This window comes from Numenius arquata, chromosome 5 (assembly GCF_964106895.1).
Source record: "Numenius arquata chromosome 5, bNumArq3.hap1.1, whole genome shotgun sequence".
Taxonomy (NCBI): Eukaryota; Metazoa; Chordata; class Aves; order Charadriiformes; family Scolopacidae; genus Numenius; species Numenius arquata.
The window spans coordinates 1,672,886-1,691,980 of NC_133580.1; the positions used below are offsets into that span (position 1 = coordinate 1,672,886).

The 19,095-nt window shown below is 47.8% G+C and overlaps 2 protein-coding genes across 2 annotated transcripts in view; both read left to right on the forward strand.

The window, feature by feature from the left end:
• The window catches only part of ARHGEF9 (Cdc42 guanine nucleotide exchange factor 9), a 185,484-nt gene that overhangs the window by 68,124 nt on the left and 98,265 nt on the right, over positions 1–19,095 (forward strand). The window lies entirely within an intron of this gene.
• LOC141464285 (uncharacterized) lies at positions 4,390–4,569 on the forward strand. The gene has a single exon (XM_074147085.1). It carries the CDS (start codon positions 4,390–4,392, stop codon positions 4,567–4,569), a length of 180 nt encoding a protein of 59 aa, XP_074003186.1.

The following is a 19,095-nucleotide window of genomic DNA, read 5'->3' on the forward strand; positions in this document are numbered from 1 at the left end:
CAACCATCAACCTAACTCTGATAAAAACCATCACTAAACCATGTCCCTGAGCACTATGTCAACCCGGCTTTTAAATACCTCCAGGGATGGTGCCTCAACCACTGCCCTGGGCAGCCCATTCCAATGCTGAATAACCCTTTCAGTGTAAAAATTGTTCCTAATATCCAATCTGAACCTCCCAGCCTTGAGGTTATGAGTTTGCTTGATTTTTGCGGTCAATCGAAGATGGAGTTGATGTGGTAGGAGAACATAGATACCTCTACATGTCCAAGAGATTGCTGCAGTGGAGGGTGTTAATCTGCACGGGGGATCTACGGGAGCTGGAGCTGAAGCCCTGGGCTGCCCCACACCCCTGCCGGCTCCTGGGGAGACCGTGTACCTGTGAGTGGGAGAGGGATATAGAACCTTTAAGCGTTCCAATGATAAATCCTCGCTCCTGAGTTAGAGCTGTGTTTGTTAAGCCAGCAGTGGTGGGTTGTGCTAATTGCTGGAGACATCCATTGGAGGGAGTCGTGGTCACATGGCTGAGCCCAGTGCCTTAAGCACAGAAGGAATAGAGACTTGGTATCATCTGCTTCAGAGGCTTGCCTCAAAATTACCGTATTGTAATTAATGGCGGTGTAGGAGCCCTTCTAATTTGTCTGCTATTTGGGAATCCAGAATACAATTTCTGTTTATGTGTATATAGAGATTCATGTGTACATATAGTTGTATGTGCGTGGTGTATTAGTGGAATTCAGCCCTGGCTGAAGCTCAAAACTGCTTTCTCATACAGAAGCCATCGCTGATCTTGCGTTACAAATTGTGCTCCTCAGAGCTACTGTGGTGTCAGGGCATGTGCTGTGCTGTGAGGGGAGCTGGTGTTTTATATAACTGTTACAAAGCTTTTCTTCTAGTTCCTCCGTTTAGCTCTATGCAGAAGGTTAGATCAAACTTTTCAGAAAGCTATACATGAAGTTAAACTTTGCGGTGGTTTTATATAAACCCCTGTTGTGTAGGTGTTCTTTTTCAGTGAGGCTTCTAAGAGAAAGTACCATCCGTTTTCGTAGTAAAATTAACATTTAGTGCACGCAGAAGGCATGGGAAATTATATAAAGCAGCAAGTACTATTGGGAATATAATTTAAATAGAAGCTTCTATGCCGTAAATCTGGTTGTGCTGCTCACCCTTGGTGGCTGTTTCACACACAACTTTCACCGGAGCTCAACATTCGCATCTGTACGCGGTGAGGCGCTTTCCTGCCTCATCTCTTGGGGCGTTTGCTCCGGAGCGTGACCCGGGGAGGATGGATGCTGCGGCCGGAGCCTCCTGGGCTGCAGCATCACTGCAGCTGGGGCAATGGTGGGGTCTCCGCAGCCATCGCCCCCTCCACCCCGGCTGGTGACGCACAGGCTGGACGTGGGGAGCGGGACGGTGGGGGACCTCCTGCCTGCAGCTGGCAGGCGGTTTCCAGGCTGAGGGGGGGCTGGCTTCATTGCCTCTATTTATAATCTCTGCCCACCCCTGTGCTCTGACTGGCTCAGCTCTTGCAGAGTGACTGCCTGAGACCTGCCAGGCACAGCGCTCCTAATGTTAGAAATCCTCTTTTTCAGCCACGGAAGTAGCTATTGAGCATGTGTGATGGCTACTGCACCTTTTTTTTTTCTGGATATTTCTTAGGCCTCCGCTGCTTTTACCTGCCCGATTTTTGCTCCCCGTGTCTATATGCAGAGGCACAGAGGAGTCTGCCGTGAAACCCTGCCGGTCGCTTCCCCATCCCGGCATTGAGGGGACACAAACAGGGCAGGAGAAGGCGAGGGACAAGCTGTGTCTGCGGAGGTGTCTGCAGGTGCTGGGGGCTGCTGGGGGCAGGTAGAACATCCCCACTGGGCTCCCCCTACAAGTAAGGCTGGGTCTAGAGCCAGGCTCCCTCTGTGCTCACTGCAATTCAGAGGAAAAGATTAACTGGCTGTAAAGATGCCTCTAAATATGGGCCTGTTGTGTATTTTGGAGCGGTCACTGTCATTACTGAGGCTGAAACTGGAATTTCATGGATGTTTGCGGGAGTTCAGGCTTGGACTTTGGAAAATTGCCTGTATTGTTTTGGGAAAGGATGGTAACAATAATAAATACTCCACATCTGTTATCTATTTCCTATTCTGATTAATTGAAAATTGCATCAGGCAGAGTGACTGTCCTGAAAATGCACACTTGGTAGGAGATGTGGGTCTGGAAGCTGGTGATCAGGCAGATCCATCACCTGGGTACAGCCTGGCGTGTGGGGCCGCCGAGCTGCCAGCCCGGGGCAGGTTTGAAGCAGCTTCTTGTAAACAGACAGGTGAAAAATCACCTTTCACTCTCCTCCTGAATGAGAAATTCTCTGCTTGAACAGAGCAGGGGGGGGTCTCGGTTGCTGGAGTCAGCGTCTGGCTTTTAGTTGTCGCACAAAAGAAAAAAGAGAGAAAAAGAAACCCCCTGATTAACCCAAACCATTCTTACTTCTAACACTGCTCAACGCAACCCACCCTCTGCCTCTGCCAACACACCACGGCCCACACTTGCTCCAAAGCTGGTGAGAAACGAGGAGGAGGGTGTGTTGGACGAGTGTTGGTCTCCACAAACCACGGGGGCTCAGCGGAGGCCGAGGAGCGGGGGCGCTTGGAGGCTCTGTCCTCGCCCACCCAACGCGGTCTCTCCTTTGATGGTGTTTGGGGGTGGATGTAGAAAAAGGCCGCTCCTTTTGAGGGAGCCCTCTGGCTACTGCAAAGGAAAAAAAATAAAATAAGCCTTACAGTAAATAGCTGGGTTTAATATCGATTTGAATGGTAAGGGGGGGGGGGGTGTAGGAGCATAATCCCACCCGTCCCTTCCCCAAATGCTGGTGACAAAAAATGTCACCTGGAAGAAGGACACTGTGATGGGACGTGCAGGCCCTGTCCCTTAAAGTCCTCCCAAACTCTTGTTTTTTGCTTCTGGAGAAGAAAATAAGTGCTTGTCTGGGGCGTGTTGGCCTTGTGTCGGTGTGGGAACGTCCCGGGGATGTTCTTAGGAGAAAGGTTCCTGGAAGGTGCTGATGATCAGCCCCTGTATGTACATTTTTGTCTGTAATGTGTATGCATTGGCAGCACTTCTATATTTGTCTCTGCCTGTAAAATCATTTGCTTTTTCCAGCTGAGCGCATCTTTTTTATGTGTGTGTGTGATGCCTCTCTCAGGTAATTGCTGGTTCTGGGATCTGAGGCTGAGGTTTGGGGATGGCAACTGGCACCTGGACCATAAGCACTGAGTGTGTTTGAGAATTCAATGTGGGAACGAGCTTTTCTGGCTGCTGTAGATGGAATAAAGATCCTCCATCCTGTCCTCCCCCCCACTCCCCTTTTATACATCTCTATTTGTAGAATCAGAATTCAATTTAACTCTTAGCATGGAGAAGCCCAGCGCAGTGCTGAGGAGAGAGGCTGTGCGATAGATTTATGAGGGGATGATGTGCATAGCATTGTACCGAGCTAAAAAGTGATTCCCCCTACAAAATCCCCACCTTAATGGCTCACAATGAATTTCCAAGTTACCAGGGCTTGTCTTTTTGTTATTTTGGCTGCTTTTCTTCCCCGCTCTTTCTCCTGCTCCCCTACCTGGTCTGAGCAGGCTCCTGGCAGCACTGGCTCTTTTTTTGCTGGCGTTTAATATTTCCCATCCGAAGCTTAGCGCGGGTGGTACGGACGGGGCAGCCGTGTCCCCGTTGTGCAGAGGCAGCGAGGAACGGGATCTACGTTGCACAGAAAGCCCGGAGACGCCTTCCTGGAGCTCGACGTTGGCATCCGACCTCCATGCCGCCTTCCCGGCTACCCCTGCACGGCTCTGTTTTCCCCGAACTGCCGCAAAAGTAGAGGTGGGGAGGGGGGGGGGGCGGAAAAACCATGCCGGCACGGCGCTCCCCATCACGGCGGGCGGAAGACTCGCGTATTTATGGAGCCAGCGCTTCCTTTTGCGTTTGAGTGACAGCCAGGATCCCTTCGCTGCCTGGTCACTGGAGCTGATTAGTATGCGCAAGGGTCCGCCTCGCACCGAGAGATGCAGCCGCAGCAGCTTGCAGAGCTCTCACACTCACCCAGGCTTCTTACCCGCACTGGCTTGACGAATTAAAAAACGAGCCAGCCAGCAAGAGAGAGACCGGGAGAGAGAGGGGGGACGAGAGAGAGAGAAGCTCGCAGCCAGCGCTCGCTTTCTTTTCCTAAAGGAAGGATTTTTGCATCTTAAGTGCTCACTGGTTGTGATGATGCTCCACGTAGCGGGCTCCAGCGTGAGCTAGAGACAGCAGATAGGGGGATAAACTCAAAGCAGACCACAAAGCATTTACGAACAAAACCAAAACCAGGATCAGTTTTCTCCTCTATTCTAGCATGGTGGATGTATGGACAGTCTTACAGAGCAGAGGTTGACTTCTCCAAATCTGCCAGCCCCACATCTTGAACACTACAGTGTTCTGCATTGCACCATGACCTTGGATGTTCAAACGGTGGTCGTTTTTGCAGTGATTGTGGTGCTATTGCTTGTGAATGTCATACTCATGTTCTTCCTGGGCACTCGTTAAATGGATTTTTTCTCCTGAGCTGTTGGGGGCTACTACTACCACTAGCAATTCAACAAGAGAGCAAGAGCGAGAGAGAGAGAGAGAGAAAGGCGAGAGAGAGAGAGAGAAAGAGAGAGAGAGAGATTTCTTACTGAGGGGGGAAACGCGTTGAGCTTCAACATGGCCTCGCTGTGATATGTATGACGTTGGTATATTATCTCTCCCTAAATCTTTTGTCATGTCTTGTCTTTTAAGTATGCCTGTAAGTGTAGCTGCTTTTGCCTGGGTTTTAAATGTGATAAATAATAGTAAACCATTCATATATCGTTCTGTGCTAGCGAGATAGAGCTATACATATTTAGTTAGAAGCAGAGTGAAAATATCTTGCTGTGGTAAGCACTGGCTGTGTTATTTTGCTTCCTTTAAAATCGAGACTCAAGTTAATAATAAGTCATTTTGTGTGCAATTTCTAGCAAGCAGTTAATGTGCGATGTCTGTGAGAGTAACCATGTAGCTGCCAGGTGAGAGGCGGTGGTGTGTGCAATCGAATCGAGCTCTGGACGTTTTTAAGGGGGGGGGTGATGAGAAATCCTATTAAAGGATGAAATCTTTGCTAAAATAACATTCAGCCACAAAAAAAAAAAAAAAGGCAGAGAAATTCTACTTACTTTATTTATCTGTGTTGCCTTGATGATCTGACTTGATTTCTCAATATTCAGCCCAAAAGCCTCCAAATTCTCTGTCCCCACTGATGTAGCCCGGCTCCTTTCTTTAAAGATGCGAGAGGGACGGAAACATAACCTGCCGGGCTTTTTTTCTGTTTGTATGTGCTTTCTATCTCTGCAAATTGGGAAGGAGGGATCAAAGAGAAAAAGGGATGCATGCTTTGTTTTTCTTTGCTAAAGCAACAGATCCGGAGGGGTTGGGGTTTGCTTTGATTTCTCTAGAAATTTTATTTTGGCTTTCTTTTCTTTCTTGTGTGTGTGTGTATATATATATATAATTTTTGGTAATGTATGTAAGATAAATCTTTGCCCACCTCAAGGATAACGAGATTTTGAGATGGGTTGTTTTGCGTGACTTTATTTACATTGATTTTCTTGAAAATGAAGTGCTGAGTTGTGTATTATAGGCTTGCTGAAAAAGGTGTCCACTAGTTAGAGGTCCTTCTGTTGAAAGATGTCTAGACCACAATTGCAATGTTTACAGCTTGGAAGCAGAGCTGGCTGGGGGGGCTCGACTCTCAGTGCATGAAGTTTAGAGAGAATATGAAGGGAATGTCTGAAAAGAGCGATGGCTTGAAAACATGTCTGTATACTATGTTTCTGTTAGAAATCTTTGGGATTTTTTGTTTATTATTTTCCCCTCCGGAAAAATCAGAATTGCTCAAAACAAGAAAAAAAAATAATAATCACAGTTTGAAAATGTTTACATTTCTTGCTGATGTTCACTGGAATTGTATTGCCTTGATAATTTAACTAGTTCATGCTAATTCCAGCTGTCTGTTATTTATCTGATGTCCTCTACTAATCGGGCAAAAAAAAATAGTCATGTAGCGGATTCATAAAGATATAGCTGGAACTTAGAGAGGGAGATGTATCGTTATTTCCATGTGAGGGTCTGTCTGCTGCAAGTTAAATGCATTGCCGGGCTTCTGAGCCGGTTTCGGCTGGTGGCATGATTGGAAATTGAGTTTAAGGCTGCAAATTTGGCACTTTCAAAGTGGCTTTAGCTGTAAATTAAAGAGAAAAAAATTATTCCCTGAGTCCCGGGGTGGTAACAGTCGACCCCCAAAGCTGACAAGAAGTGTTGGGTGGCAGTAGCCCATTTTAAAGGGTAGAAAAGCCAAGACCCAGTGATAGAAGCCCAGCGAAGCTGCTCAGGTGCCTGCTGGCTCTGGTTCCCCCTCTTCACTTGTAGCTGTCTGTGCAAGAGGCATCGGCTTCACTTCCTAAGAGACTGAGTAAATCTTTTTATAAAAAAAAAATAATAAAATTTGATGCTGAGGATGGTTTGGGTTGTTAAACAGCTCAAATTTGCTTTATTTCTCTGTTAGCTATCATCTGTCATTAGTTTTATAGGTTGCAGAATCTCCTGGAAATATAATAAGTGAGCAGAGATCACCCTGGAAAGGGAATCCATCAAACAGCAGCCAAAAGAATCCTTTCAGTGAAACAGTTTTAAGCGACATAGTGATTTGGAGAAGTAAGGGTGGAAAAATGAGAGGAAAAAAAACCCAACAAAAACCAAACCAGCGAGTTAAAAATGGGCTGCAAGTGTGTCTGAATGTTTATTTTCCCCACGGGTCGCTCTCTGGCATGACGCGTCACCTTTCAATAAGATTTCTACGAGGAATGCTCGGTACCCACCATGGTTTTCCAGTGCCTGCAAAGTGCATTCCTTGACCGGGAGCTTGTACTTCTCGGGGTGATATTTGGGAGGCGTGTGTGTGCGCCACGGTCTGTGTTACCGCATGTGTCCCATTGCCCATCCCTGCCAGCCCCTTCTGGTTCCACTGGTGGAACTGGGTGTTGCTGGGGGATCTCAGCTGGTGGGGTGCATGGGGAGGACAAGGGGGGTCGTGCACGCTTGGCTACTGGGGGACCAATGGCTGGGAGCTTATGTTTTTCCCATCATGGAACGTGCTTGAGGGAATTGATGTAATTTTATTATAACTTTCTCGCCTTTTTATTATCCCAAGGGCTGGTGGAGTGAAAGAAGAGCGGGTTTATGTAGAGCAATGGGAGCAGGAAACTTTGTTATCGTAGCAACACCGATCTTGTTCTATCAGGCTTCCCGTTGGAATTTTTTGGGGAAAGATAAGCCTAAAAAGTGAGGAAGTGCTGGGCTTTCTTGCTTGTTTAGTTTGATCCCTGTTTGCCGCCCCCGGTTCTCAGTGGCCACCTTTTCAAACAGGCTTCGAGCCACCTGCCCTGACCCTATTTTTGTCGTTTTGTACCTGCAATTTTGCATTTCCCAAGCCTGCAGTGGAGCCTCCAGCTGCCTGGTTTGCAGGAGCAATTACCTGGTTAAATAACTCCGTCTTGCCGTACTTTTCAGGAGCGGCTCAATCCATGAAAATCTGCATTAGCAGCTTTTTTGGGGCCACAGTGTTCCTAGTCTCTTGCAGTAGATCCCCTGTGCTTGTAAGTGCTTGCAAAATTCGGGGTGTCATTTGCACGCTGTAAAGTCTCTGTATGTAGTGGAGCTTCTCCTGCCCCCTCAGCTCCGTGGGACTGGTCATGGTCAGGTTCCTGGGGCTGGTTTGGCCCCGTAACTCCCCCCGTTTGTGGACGTTGAGTTCTTCACGTTTATGGGGATGCTCAAGCCCAGGGATGGAGAAGAGGGATCATTCCTTCAAATAAATCAAAGCACTGACCCCCTGGAAAATACAGCCCCAAAGAAAAAATATTCATTTGTATGCAAATAGCATATTTATAACGCATAAAATCTCTTTCAGTGATTGCTCCTGTGTATTTGCTAAGGCTGGGTGATGGGAGACCTGCCTTGCTGTTTGTCTGCTTAAGCAGGATTCAATGTTATTTGCCACAGGATTCATGAAAATGCCTCTGACTGTATCATAGCAACCCTGTTCCACACAGTCCGTAAAAAGTCCATTCCTCCTGAGCGCAATCCGCCGTCTTAAAGATTCAGGCACCCTTCTCACCACGGGGAAAGGGGGCATTTCTCCCTCTTCCGATGCTTTGGAAAAAGCAGACGTGTCAGGATTCTCCCTGCTAGTCCTGCCTTCACTGTCATTTTAATGCTCTTTCTTTAAGGCTAATAAGAGGGCTTCCTTTAATTTTTTTAAGGCTTCCTCCCCCACCACCCCTCCCTGGATATTTCCCACCTCTGTTTTAAACCTCACATGACAAGTTAAAAGGGGGACGGGACAGCTCAGAGGTCTCTGACGTGATGGCTCTTTTCTGTCCTGCCATTTGGCTTTTCCCCCGGGATGGCAGCAGCACATCACTTGCTTTTGCTTTGTAGTGAATGAAGATCTGCCCAGATTCGAGCCCTTCTGTGGGAACGCAGAGGTGCTTTCTCATCCCGTAGATGAATGTTGTTAAGAGCTGCATGTTCACCTGACTCCTGCCCCCATCTGTTTGCATAATGTGGTTATATTTCTTTTTGGATCAGGTATTCAGTACACAGCCCAACTGCTGTGTATAATGTCTGAAGGAAAATTGCCAAAAATCCATGTAAGTTTTTGTTTGGTTTTGTTTTTGATTTGTGAATAGAAAACCCCTCTTCTGTATCGTTCACTTCATTTTGTTGTCGTTCTTTGATTTCTGTATTTAACGAATGCTGGTTGTGAGGGGAGATCTGGTGCTCTTTGTGTACGGTGCTTGCTTGCCTGCATGTACGTATGTATTTATTATGCCCGTATTGTATCCGTGTGTGCTATATGTTGTTAATAATGCATCTGTGTCGATGAGGAGGGAGGGATTCTATATTTTGCATTCGCAACGTGTATCTTTCTCAACTGGGTGTGATGATCGTGTTCAATGTGTATCTCTCTGTGAGATGTTATGAGAGCTGTTTTGAGAAGATGCAGGGATTTGTCTCTTATATGTGGAATCTCCAATGACCAGAAGTTAGGAAGCTTGAGGAAAAGTCCCTAATGTTAATAATTGTGCAATAATTGTCCTGTTGTGAAGAGGGTGGTTGTTCAGGGTTTCGGCAGAGGATAGTTCTGTTGGGTCCTGGTTCTGCCATTGATTGTATGGCCTTGGGCACCTTCCTTCACCGCCTTGTTCTCGCTTCCCCTTCCCCAGTTGTAGAAGAGGAACGTCACCCATTACCGGGCTGTAGCCAAGACCCGTCAACTCCTATTTCTTCCCTTTCTGCAGCGTCCTGTAGCTGCAAAGCGTGGTTGCTCTGGTCGGGTGGCAGGGCCATGGTGGTAGGGGTGGACAACACGTGTGATCCCATGTTGGCCCAACTGTGTGTAGCTGGATTTTGCCTGTTGGAGCCGTTGCAGACAGCAAGCTGTAGTGATTTATGCTTCTCACTAAAAATAGATGCTCCTGGAGGAAGAGCTGCTGGAGGAACCGTGATTTTTTTTTTATTTTATTTTTTTATTTTGTTGGTTATGGTTGAATTTCTCTCCTGAGTGGAAATGAGTCTTAATCTGAAAGAGCCCACAGATGGCCGGGTTGTCTCTAACCCTTACCAGCAAAGGACTATGCAGCCTCGACTGCTTATTTTCAGTTTTTGTAGAGTATTTCTCCTGCGTTGTCGGAAACACCACGCTGACGGCGTATTCTCTAGGACATCTGAGCTCAGGGCAAGAAGCCCTCAGAGCTCTCCTGTTGATGAACGTGTTGGGCAGGCCTGAAAACTTTACCACCTGAATTAGAGAGGGCCTTGGGGAGGGAAGGAGCACCCACATGAAGGTATATAGAGCATTAGGTCTGGATTTCAACTAACTGGTTTATTCATACAGAAAATTTCATAGCAGTGTGCTACTTTGGGGAGCTACTCCTGCTCCCATCACAGAGCCGGGGAAACTGAGGCACGTGGTGGTCGGAGGACAGTGTGTGGTGGGGGTTAGTAGCGGAGACAGAGTGATGCTCGGGGGCCCGTTGGTCACTCTGCTCCCTCCTCGTAATCCTCAGCAAAGCAGGGGGGGAGACACACCGCTTGGTTCCTGGCTGGTAGGTTTTTATCCCAACCTTGGCATTTGGAAGCGTCGGAGGGACGGGTTTGTGCTGGGGGGCTGGGGAGCGAGCTGCTGGCAGGCTGGTGGAGCGTCTCTCCTAGGGGATTTTGGACCTCCCTGCATAGCAGAGTCCAGGAGCAGAAAAAGTCTGTCCGTGCCCATGTGGAAGGTCCCATGTAGTTTAGTGCCTGCCCCTTCTTTTGCATCAGCTGAGACATGTATAGCAGAACGTATAGACGGCTGGCAACGACCGTGTTTCTATTTTAGGCAGCGTCTCCGGCGAAGTGAAGCAGGGGCTACACTGCGAGCCGCTTTACTCTGAGATCTGCTTTGTCTGGGAGGGATGAACTGTTTCTTTAGCCCCGTTGCCTTCCTCTAGGATCCAATCAGGACCTTCAGGGCACCCGATGGGTGCTCGGGCGAGAGCAGGCAGCCCTGTGCTACAGCCACGGAGGTGATGCGGTCTCAGTAGGTGGCATCACCCCATTGCCACAGCAAGGGGTAAGGTAGCCCGACCGGACAGCCTGTCCGCTTTTTTTCCCATTTATTTTACTTTTTATTAAGCCCAAAGTTAATTTCTGGGTTGTTTATTGTTATTAGATTATTTTATCACCCCACCACGAGCATGGGCAGCTGTGTACTCCAACATCCTTTCCCTCTCGAGCTAAGCTGCGGGCGCAGCATTGCTGCCATGCCCCGGGGCTGGTGGGGACTGTGGATGGAGTGGTCCTTCCCACATTGTTTCTGATGGGGAAAGCTGCGTGTCCAACCATCCTATTGTGCTCAAGACCGTGGCCTCTGTCCCCATGTCTTCCCTGCCTGCCTCCCGTGGTGACCTTTGCAGAGCATGTCCTGCCTGGAAGGATGAGGATAATTGTCGCCGGGTTTGCAAGGATGTCCCTGAGCATCCTGGATGTGCCCTGTGCCACCAGGCAGCCAACTCAGCTTCACCCGTCATCAAATAATCCCTGGATGTTGCTGATCGGGTTTGTTCGCATCCATTCCCCCTCGATGCTCAGGATTTTTGCCCCGAGAGTGTGTTTCTAAAGGGTTAAGCTTCTCCTGGTGCCGATTCTTGGGTCTGTAAGAGCTTTAAGGGAGCTCAGAGCTCCTGGCGATCAGAGCAGTTGCAGCTCACGCTCAAAAGATGCCAGGGGAGGAATCAGCCGAACTATGAGGATTTTGAAAGGAGCAAAAATCCTAACTGTGTAGGGGGTGTTTGTTATAATTGAAAAAATGCAATATGGCCTCAGCTACCCAAGTATAAATTTAGAGAAATACCCTCTGGATCCATCTTTTACCCTGATGAGCAGTGGGGTAACTTGCTGGGCGTATCTGTAGAAAAGTTTCGTCAAGTAAAATTGTTCTGTTTGAAAAAAAAAAAACCCACCAGGCTGTTGCTGGCATTATCAGAAAACAGGTTTTTTTTTCAAAGGATTTCTATGGACTGCATTCCCTCTGCTATTTCTGATGCTTTCCCTCTCCTGTATTGTTCTCAGTGTATCTGACAAGGGTTTTTTAATAGGTTGTGCACTGAAGTTTCTGTTCCGATACCAAATTTAGGGAAGGCTTGTTATCTCCAATTCTTCCTTCCCGGCTTGATAAGGTGCTGATTAATTTTATGCAACTCTCTCTCCCTATCTAGTTGAGCTTCAATCGGTTTTAGTGTAATCTTGGAAAAGTGCGATCGGTCTTTAATGTTTGTTTTTAAGGTTTATTGGAAAGCCTTTTAGGCGTGTTGGATGTTTGGTCTTTTGTGAAGTTCTATGAGAAATAAGTTAAAAAAGTAACAGTTATAGAACAAGTTTGGAATCCAGATAGAAGGTTTTAAAGTTTCTGTAAAACAAGAAAGAGCTTCCTTTAAATGGCAGTTGACTCTGATGTAGTTTTAGGTATTAAATTAGAATTTTATTACTCTAGTGTTGTACGTATGCAAAGTTGGGTGCATAAAACAGAGAATGCTAATGGTGCCCTTATATAGGGAAGTATGTATGTGCGTACCCCTCTGATACAGGAGTGAAGGAGATGGACTATTCCCTCTCCATAGGTATGTAGGGGCAGCTGCACATATCCCTGCCTTACACCCTCGAGAAGGGCTGGGGGGGCACAGGGTGCTGTTGCCGAAATGCCCAGGCAACAGGAGGAAGATAGTCATGTCTGTTGGGTGGAGGCATCTCACTCTGGGCGAGGAGGGGGCTCGCCGGGGCCACCGTGTCCTTGCGGGCGGCTCCCACCCCTGCCAGGCTCCGGGAGCGGGGGTTCCCGTGCTGGGGCAGCAAGGATGCTCCGCTGTCATCAGTGGAGAGCGTCTGCCTTGATTTCGTGATCAGGAGTTGACATCTGGATAGATTTTCAGTCTCCTCTGGTCCAGGGTAGATGAATCTCATCCCATGCCCAGCAGCAGATCGATCCCATTTCCTGGGTGCTGAGGGTTTTGCAGAAGCGTCTAAAAGTCTTTCCTAAAGAATTAAAAGTCTGCATGCACGCAGAGCAAAGAAACTAAAGCTCACAAACCTGCAGGCTGGGAGCAAATATGTTTAAGACTTATTTAACTGTCTGCTGTATAAGTCCTCAACCAGGAGGAGCCTGGCTTCTTTGGTGAGTACCTGGAGCCTGGGAAGTGTATTCCCGGGCATTAACAGGATCGAGACCCTACCTTTAGGAACTGAGAAAGCACTGCTCTTGCTCACCCCAGTGCAGGGTGGTGGTGACGAGCTAGGTCCTGGTGCTGTCCCCCCTGAGATGTGATGGCACTCTCAGCCCATTACCATTTGCCAAATTGTCACAAAAGCCATTTTCCAGCTCGATTTTCAGCTCGGTATGAGACTGTGTCTCGTCCTCAGAGCCCAGGGCTGGCTGGAGGTTGTAGGCAGCGCGTTCCTGGTGCTTCTTATTTTGCCATCTTCCCCCGTAGCTTCCTGGTTTCTTGTTCTCCTCCTACACTCCCTGTGTTAAACAGTTGCTGTATTTTGCCCCAGAAAATGGTGATGTTTTAATCTCTCTCCAGCGTGTGTTTTTAGAGCAGATGCCAGGCTGTCCCCCTCTCTCATGCTCACAACGTGCATGTGTGTGAGGGCATTTGTGTGCACCTTCGTGTAGATTTCTTTTTACATATAGAGGGAAACATGTAGATTAGAACCCATGTGCATATGTTTTTCCTTCCCAGATATATTTTGGAAAATATGAGTCAGCAGCAGGCAAGAACATATTACATAATCTCTGGGAGCGAAGAAAACCTTGCGATTTATTAGGAGGAGGCAGGCTTTCTGCAAGCAGCAATTTTTTAACATCGTTTTGTTACCACGCATTGGTGTGTGCCTCTCGGTCAAGTGGCCTTATTTCCATCGTACGCAGTTGTGGCCGATGCAGAAATGCAGTCCCAGTAGCCTTGGGTTTTGTTGTATTTTTAAACCCCGCAGTAACAATAGCAGAGTCTTGGGGCTGTGATGATGATAACGACTTTTCTCCTCTTCCTTAACATGTTTTCCTGCAAAGACTCTGTGATTTTCCTTTTTGGTCGTGTGTCGTCCCCCCCCCCCCCCCCCCACCTCCTGCTGTTTTCTATAAAATCTCAGCGCTGAGAGGAATCGCACATGAGTGCAGCTGGAAATAAATGTTGCCCCCTCCGCCTCCCCTCTGCTCACGGCCACCCACCTCCACCGCCTACACCCAAATGGGAGAGTGAAGTCAACATCCACTTTTAGCCCTCGTCTCCTGCTCGTTCCCAACGCCTTTCCAGAGGGTGAAATTCGGAGGGGGTTGAACACCATTTTAATGCCTTCTGCAGCCGTAAGAGCACTTGTCTGGTCCCCTCGGCGGTCGTCCTATCGTGTGCCTTAACATACGGGGATGAGGGAGGACACGCAGTTTTCTTCTTGTTCCCCGAGCATCGCAGGGAAGGGGGAGCATCGTGAATGATGGAGAGACAGAGGAGCACAAACAGAAAACCACGTAGGATGGATCTGGCTCAAGTCAGCAGTAAGGGCAGGGGTTTGAGTCCTTCATGCCGGGCTCCTGCGGGTGTTGTGTGTCACGACAGGGGATGGGAAACAGCGGGGCAGCGAGCAGTGCACGGTCGTTGGGTGCTCTTATCCTCTCGCCGGTGCCGTATCTCAGTTTCCCCATCTCGAATGCCAGGCTTAATTCCAGGCTGTTCAGTGGAATCCCTGCATTTCTGAAGGATGCTTCGAAAGCCTAGGAAGGCAATGGGCACTAGCACAGTTAAAGGAAATAAAGAAAAAGGCTTGTTTGTTTATTTTTAGTTTGCCCAATAAAAATGAAAGGTTTTGAACTGCTTTCATCTCCCAGGGCACTGCAAATACTTCCGCTGGCGGTTGCCTTTCAAGCAAAGAGAAAGCTCTGTTGTGGTTTTAAAATATCTCAGCCTTCCCAAGGAGGCAGTAAATTGCCGTGCTGGCTGAAACCAGGAGTGCAAGTAGCTCCGTGCCCTGTCTGGGACAGTGTCTGAGACACACGCTGTAGAGAAAATTGAGAGAGACACAATAATTGATGGTGACGGAATAACCTGTTTATCCAGAGCGCTCTGTCTTCACCCCCATTAGCTCGCGGGTTTCTGATGCTTGGAGACAAGAGAATTTAAATCTTCTGTATTTTTAAAACCACAAAAGTCTCTGCTATAACCAGGAAATTCTCATGAGCTCAGCAGGGGGGATGTGCTTTTCAGTGCACCGTCCGTCAGGGCTCCCTATATTTTATTCAAAAGCCCGGTTTGAGCTGCATCTGCCCGGTGTTTGGAGCAGTTGGAGGATGATGGGGTGCTCCTGGGGCTGGGGTTTGCGGGACCTGCCCCCTGTTCCCAGCCTCCCGGCAGCCCCATGGGTGATGCTGCAGAGCCCATTTCATCTTTCTACATCTTTGTTTCTCTTGCTGTAAAAACGTGCAGAAGGAAATTGCCCTTTGCCGTTAAACGGTTTGACAGCTGAGGATGAAAAGGACTATATTCAAGGCAGATGGGATTATAACAGCCCGAGGATTGCTCAAAAATGCCACTCTGCCCTCGGCAGGCAAAGGGAGGGGGAGGAGATGGGCTTCGCAGGGGGCCCCTGGCAAAACAGAGCTCCCACCCAGGCTGCTCCCTCCTTTAGTGAAAAGCAACATCTTGAATTCTACCTGAGATCCCAGCAGAGACGAGACGCCAAATGATGCCAGCAGGGTTCCACCAAAGATTAATTTGGCCTCAAATAATTTTGCATATGCAACGTCAGATTGCATCCTTATTATTTTCACTGTTTTAAGCAGCATTCAGCTAGATAAGGTCTCTATACCTCTTTAGAGCCTTCAATCGTTACTCATTAATAATACACTTGTTCTCTGTTATTAATTGATCCAAATTAGGCTTTTTTGTTTCTCTAAGCCTTTTGTGGTATTTCTGTGCAGTTAAGAAATTAATCTGCGTTAAGTAGAAATACCTAAGTAAAAATAGTAGCTTTGCAGTCGTAGCTTTTCAGTCTTTCCTGGCATAAACTCCAGGGCAGAACCATTCAGGGGAACCAATAATCCTCACCTCGTAGCCACTAATAAGGTACAGGAGAGGCTTCTGGTGCAGAATGGAATGCCACAAAAGCCACCCAAGGCAGCCCAGCCCTGCTCCGGCTGGTGGGATCCCCTGGAAGTGCTGTCTCCTGGAGACAAGCTGTCTCTCTGAGTGATGTGAGCTCACATCATAATTCCCAGATCTTTCCTTTTAGAGCTTCTGTGTTTGGCCATCCTCTCCCCAAAAGGAAGGTTGTTCCCTGGGGCACGTTCCCTCCTGTTTTGTCAAACCTGGCAGGAAACGTCTGTAGTGGTTAGTCTCAGATGGTCATGAAAGACTTCCACCTTCCACTCCTTCCTTTGAACAGTGCTCCCACAGCTGAAAACATCTCACTGTCACTAGCAGTGGCTTTAGGTTTCTTTTATTTCCTTTTTTTCCCTTCCTGTTTCTGCTGCAGACAGTTTTACCTTTGTGGGGTTTTTTACCAACTCAGGTTGAAATTCAAGCAATAATAATAATAATAATACTTGACATTCATTCCAGCATCTTAAAAATGTTTTCTGAAGTTGGGTTACTTGGAAGCCTTTGTGCTATATAAATACTCAAGTACTTTTTCTATTTTAAAATGGAAATGGGTGCCTGAAGACCCTCAAAAGTCAAATGGAGATCAAAGGCTTGTGACTAGTAGCCATTTTCTATATTATCCACAGGAACTCAAGATCAAAGTTATATAGGATAAGTGCAAAGGGACTGTTACGCTGGTAAGAGCCCAATGCATCTGGAAAACTCCACCTCGATGCTCTTGAGGGCTGGGCTTGGTGTGTGGGCAGCTGGGCAGCTGCACACACCAGACATTCCTGATGCTAGCCCGGCTGGAAATCCCATGTTTTACCACTTTGTTTTCAAGTCCATCCCTGTGCTACAATGGCTGGAGTGAGGCTAATGGTAGCCCTGCTCTTTGTAGTGGTAGCTGGACTCGCTTGACACACTTTTCAGAAAAGGAAAGCTGTTTTCCCATCGTCCATCCTTCCTCCCCATTTTCTTCCCCTCCCTGTGGCTTATGAGCAGGAATTGGGACAATAGATGGAAATTTCTTTCCTGGAGCCACGCGACAAGGGGATCCTGAGGGTTCGGCGCAGGTCACAAAACAATTGCCTCTGAGAAGTGCTCAGAGGTTTGCGGGAGTTTTCCCAGAGGCTGTAGTCAAAGCTCACAGTGGGTATTTTCACCGCTGACCAGCTATTCATCCCGAAATGTTACCCCGACAGCATAATCCTGGTAGTAATAACACATAAAAATTGATACAGAGCAATTTGGCCAGAAGAAGAGTGGAAAGAAGAAGATACTTAAAATCCAAGGAGTGGCTGTTGAAATGCAAAAGGATCTAGAAAGCAAAGATGCAAAAATAAAATCTGAAACGGAAACGAGTAACATTTTTACAGCATTGTGTAACTCATTTTAATTGCAATCCATCTAGAAATCTATTTGAGGCAAGAAATCAATTCAGAATTGTAGAGCAAAGCATTGGTCTCCCAGATGTTTGCAGCTTTCTGGATTGTTATTTTCAGCTTCCTTCCACAGTTTATTTGAATCCCTTTTTCCTTGCTGTGGCCATGGAAAAACTCCCCCTGGGTTGTGTTGCAGGTGGGGCAGTAAGTGGAGTGTCCTGGGGCTTTCTGCTTAGAACTGTCCCTCTTGAGAAACATCATGAGGTTGTTCTACTAGTGAGCATGGGGTAGTGTTGGAAGGTGGAAGCCCCGGGGTTTCTATGGGATAACCCTGGTTTGGAGAGGACCAGGCTCTGTTTTCCAGGCTAGGCTGAGGTGGTCAGGATGGATTATTGCCCCCACACAGGGAGCTCCTGTTTTCCCTAGGCAATACCTCTGCAGGAGTGACAGAGCTGGGGCCATACTGTGCTATTTACTCTCATCACCTTTTTAAAATATATCAGGTCAGATCATGGAACGTTGCCATTATAGCTGCCTGGTCATCTGGTGTTTATCTCTCGCCATATATACTCTCAGCCTGCTTAAGAGACTGGTTGAAGTCCATCAGTGTTAAAGGCTTCTGGTATCTGGCAGTGTCTGCTACGTTTGTCTTGGCAGAAATAAGCCCTGAATCTAACAGATGACATCAGTGTCATTCCCAGCAGCCTCCTGAAAGGCCAGCCTGGTGCACCTGACATTTCGCTCGTATTTGGTGGCATTTGTGAAGGAGGTTTTATCTTGTTTCTTGTCCATCTTGAGCGTTCTGGGCTGCTGACGGTGATTTGCATTGAATCCAGACCTTGGCAAGTGCCATGCAGAGACTGAAGCCATGGTGTGTCCAGGCCGAGCTCAGCTCTGCTGCCGGGCCACCTTGTCACACAGGACAAGTGTCCCTCTCCTCCTGGGAGGTGGGCTCTGCTCCACTCTGCCTGTCATGGGCTTTCACGAGCTGTTGCTTACCCAGGCTCACAGTTTGGCTCTGGATTGTGCAGGTTGTTGACCAAGTGCCTCTGCTTTGTGTGTTGGGGACTTAGTAGGAGCTCACTGGCTGCTTCCAGAATGTCTCTTTAGACATGTCCTCCTCCTGCCTCTTGTACTGCCTGGGGTGCAGTCCTGGGAGCTGGACTCAGATGGTGGGGCAAGAAGTGAAGCAACCCAGAAGGCAAACTGGGCTCCTCAAAGATGAGGCATCAGTTTGGAAATCAGGTTTGGTTTACAGGCAGGTGAGGGTTTGAGAGAGAAATCCAAGGAAATGGGAGACTTTCCTGAGAGCTGGACTCTTAGAAAGATTTCCCATCAGAATGGCCCAAAACATAAGCAGTCGGCTCCAGATATGCAACATCTCCTCTGGCCTCCCTCCTCGCTTCCAAGTGTGTCCCCCTCGCCTTGTCTCTCTGGGACTGTCCTTTCATCCCCAGCAGAAACATATCTGTCACCACTCCATCCCACTTGGGGAGGGATGGTGCTACATGCTGTGACTTACCAGGAGCTGCGCTGACCTCCCTGCTTGGGCAAGGAGAAAATTTCCCTCATGGGCCAGCACCGCGTGGTTTGGCCAGTGAATCTTTTCACTTTAGTGATAGATGCAGTCTCTAGTCCTTGTTTCTGCATTCACATTTAAATTACTGGCTGAGAGCAACAGAGAGAAATAGAAAGAGGGTTTGCTGTAGGTTTCCCAAGTTGGGATGAATCTGAAGAGATGGTATTGCAGAGAAAATATCCTTACTCTGAGAAAGAGGCAAGGCAGGGGGAGATTTGGCTTTTCCAAATTGAGAGAGTGCAGATGAAAGAGGGAGAAGGATAAAGCACAGGAGGTAAAACTAATTATAGAGGAATGGTGTTATAAAGGGAAAACTGGGGCTGGAGATCAAGACAAATTAGAACACGCAGAAAATGTAATC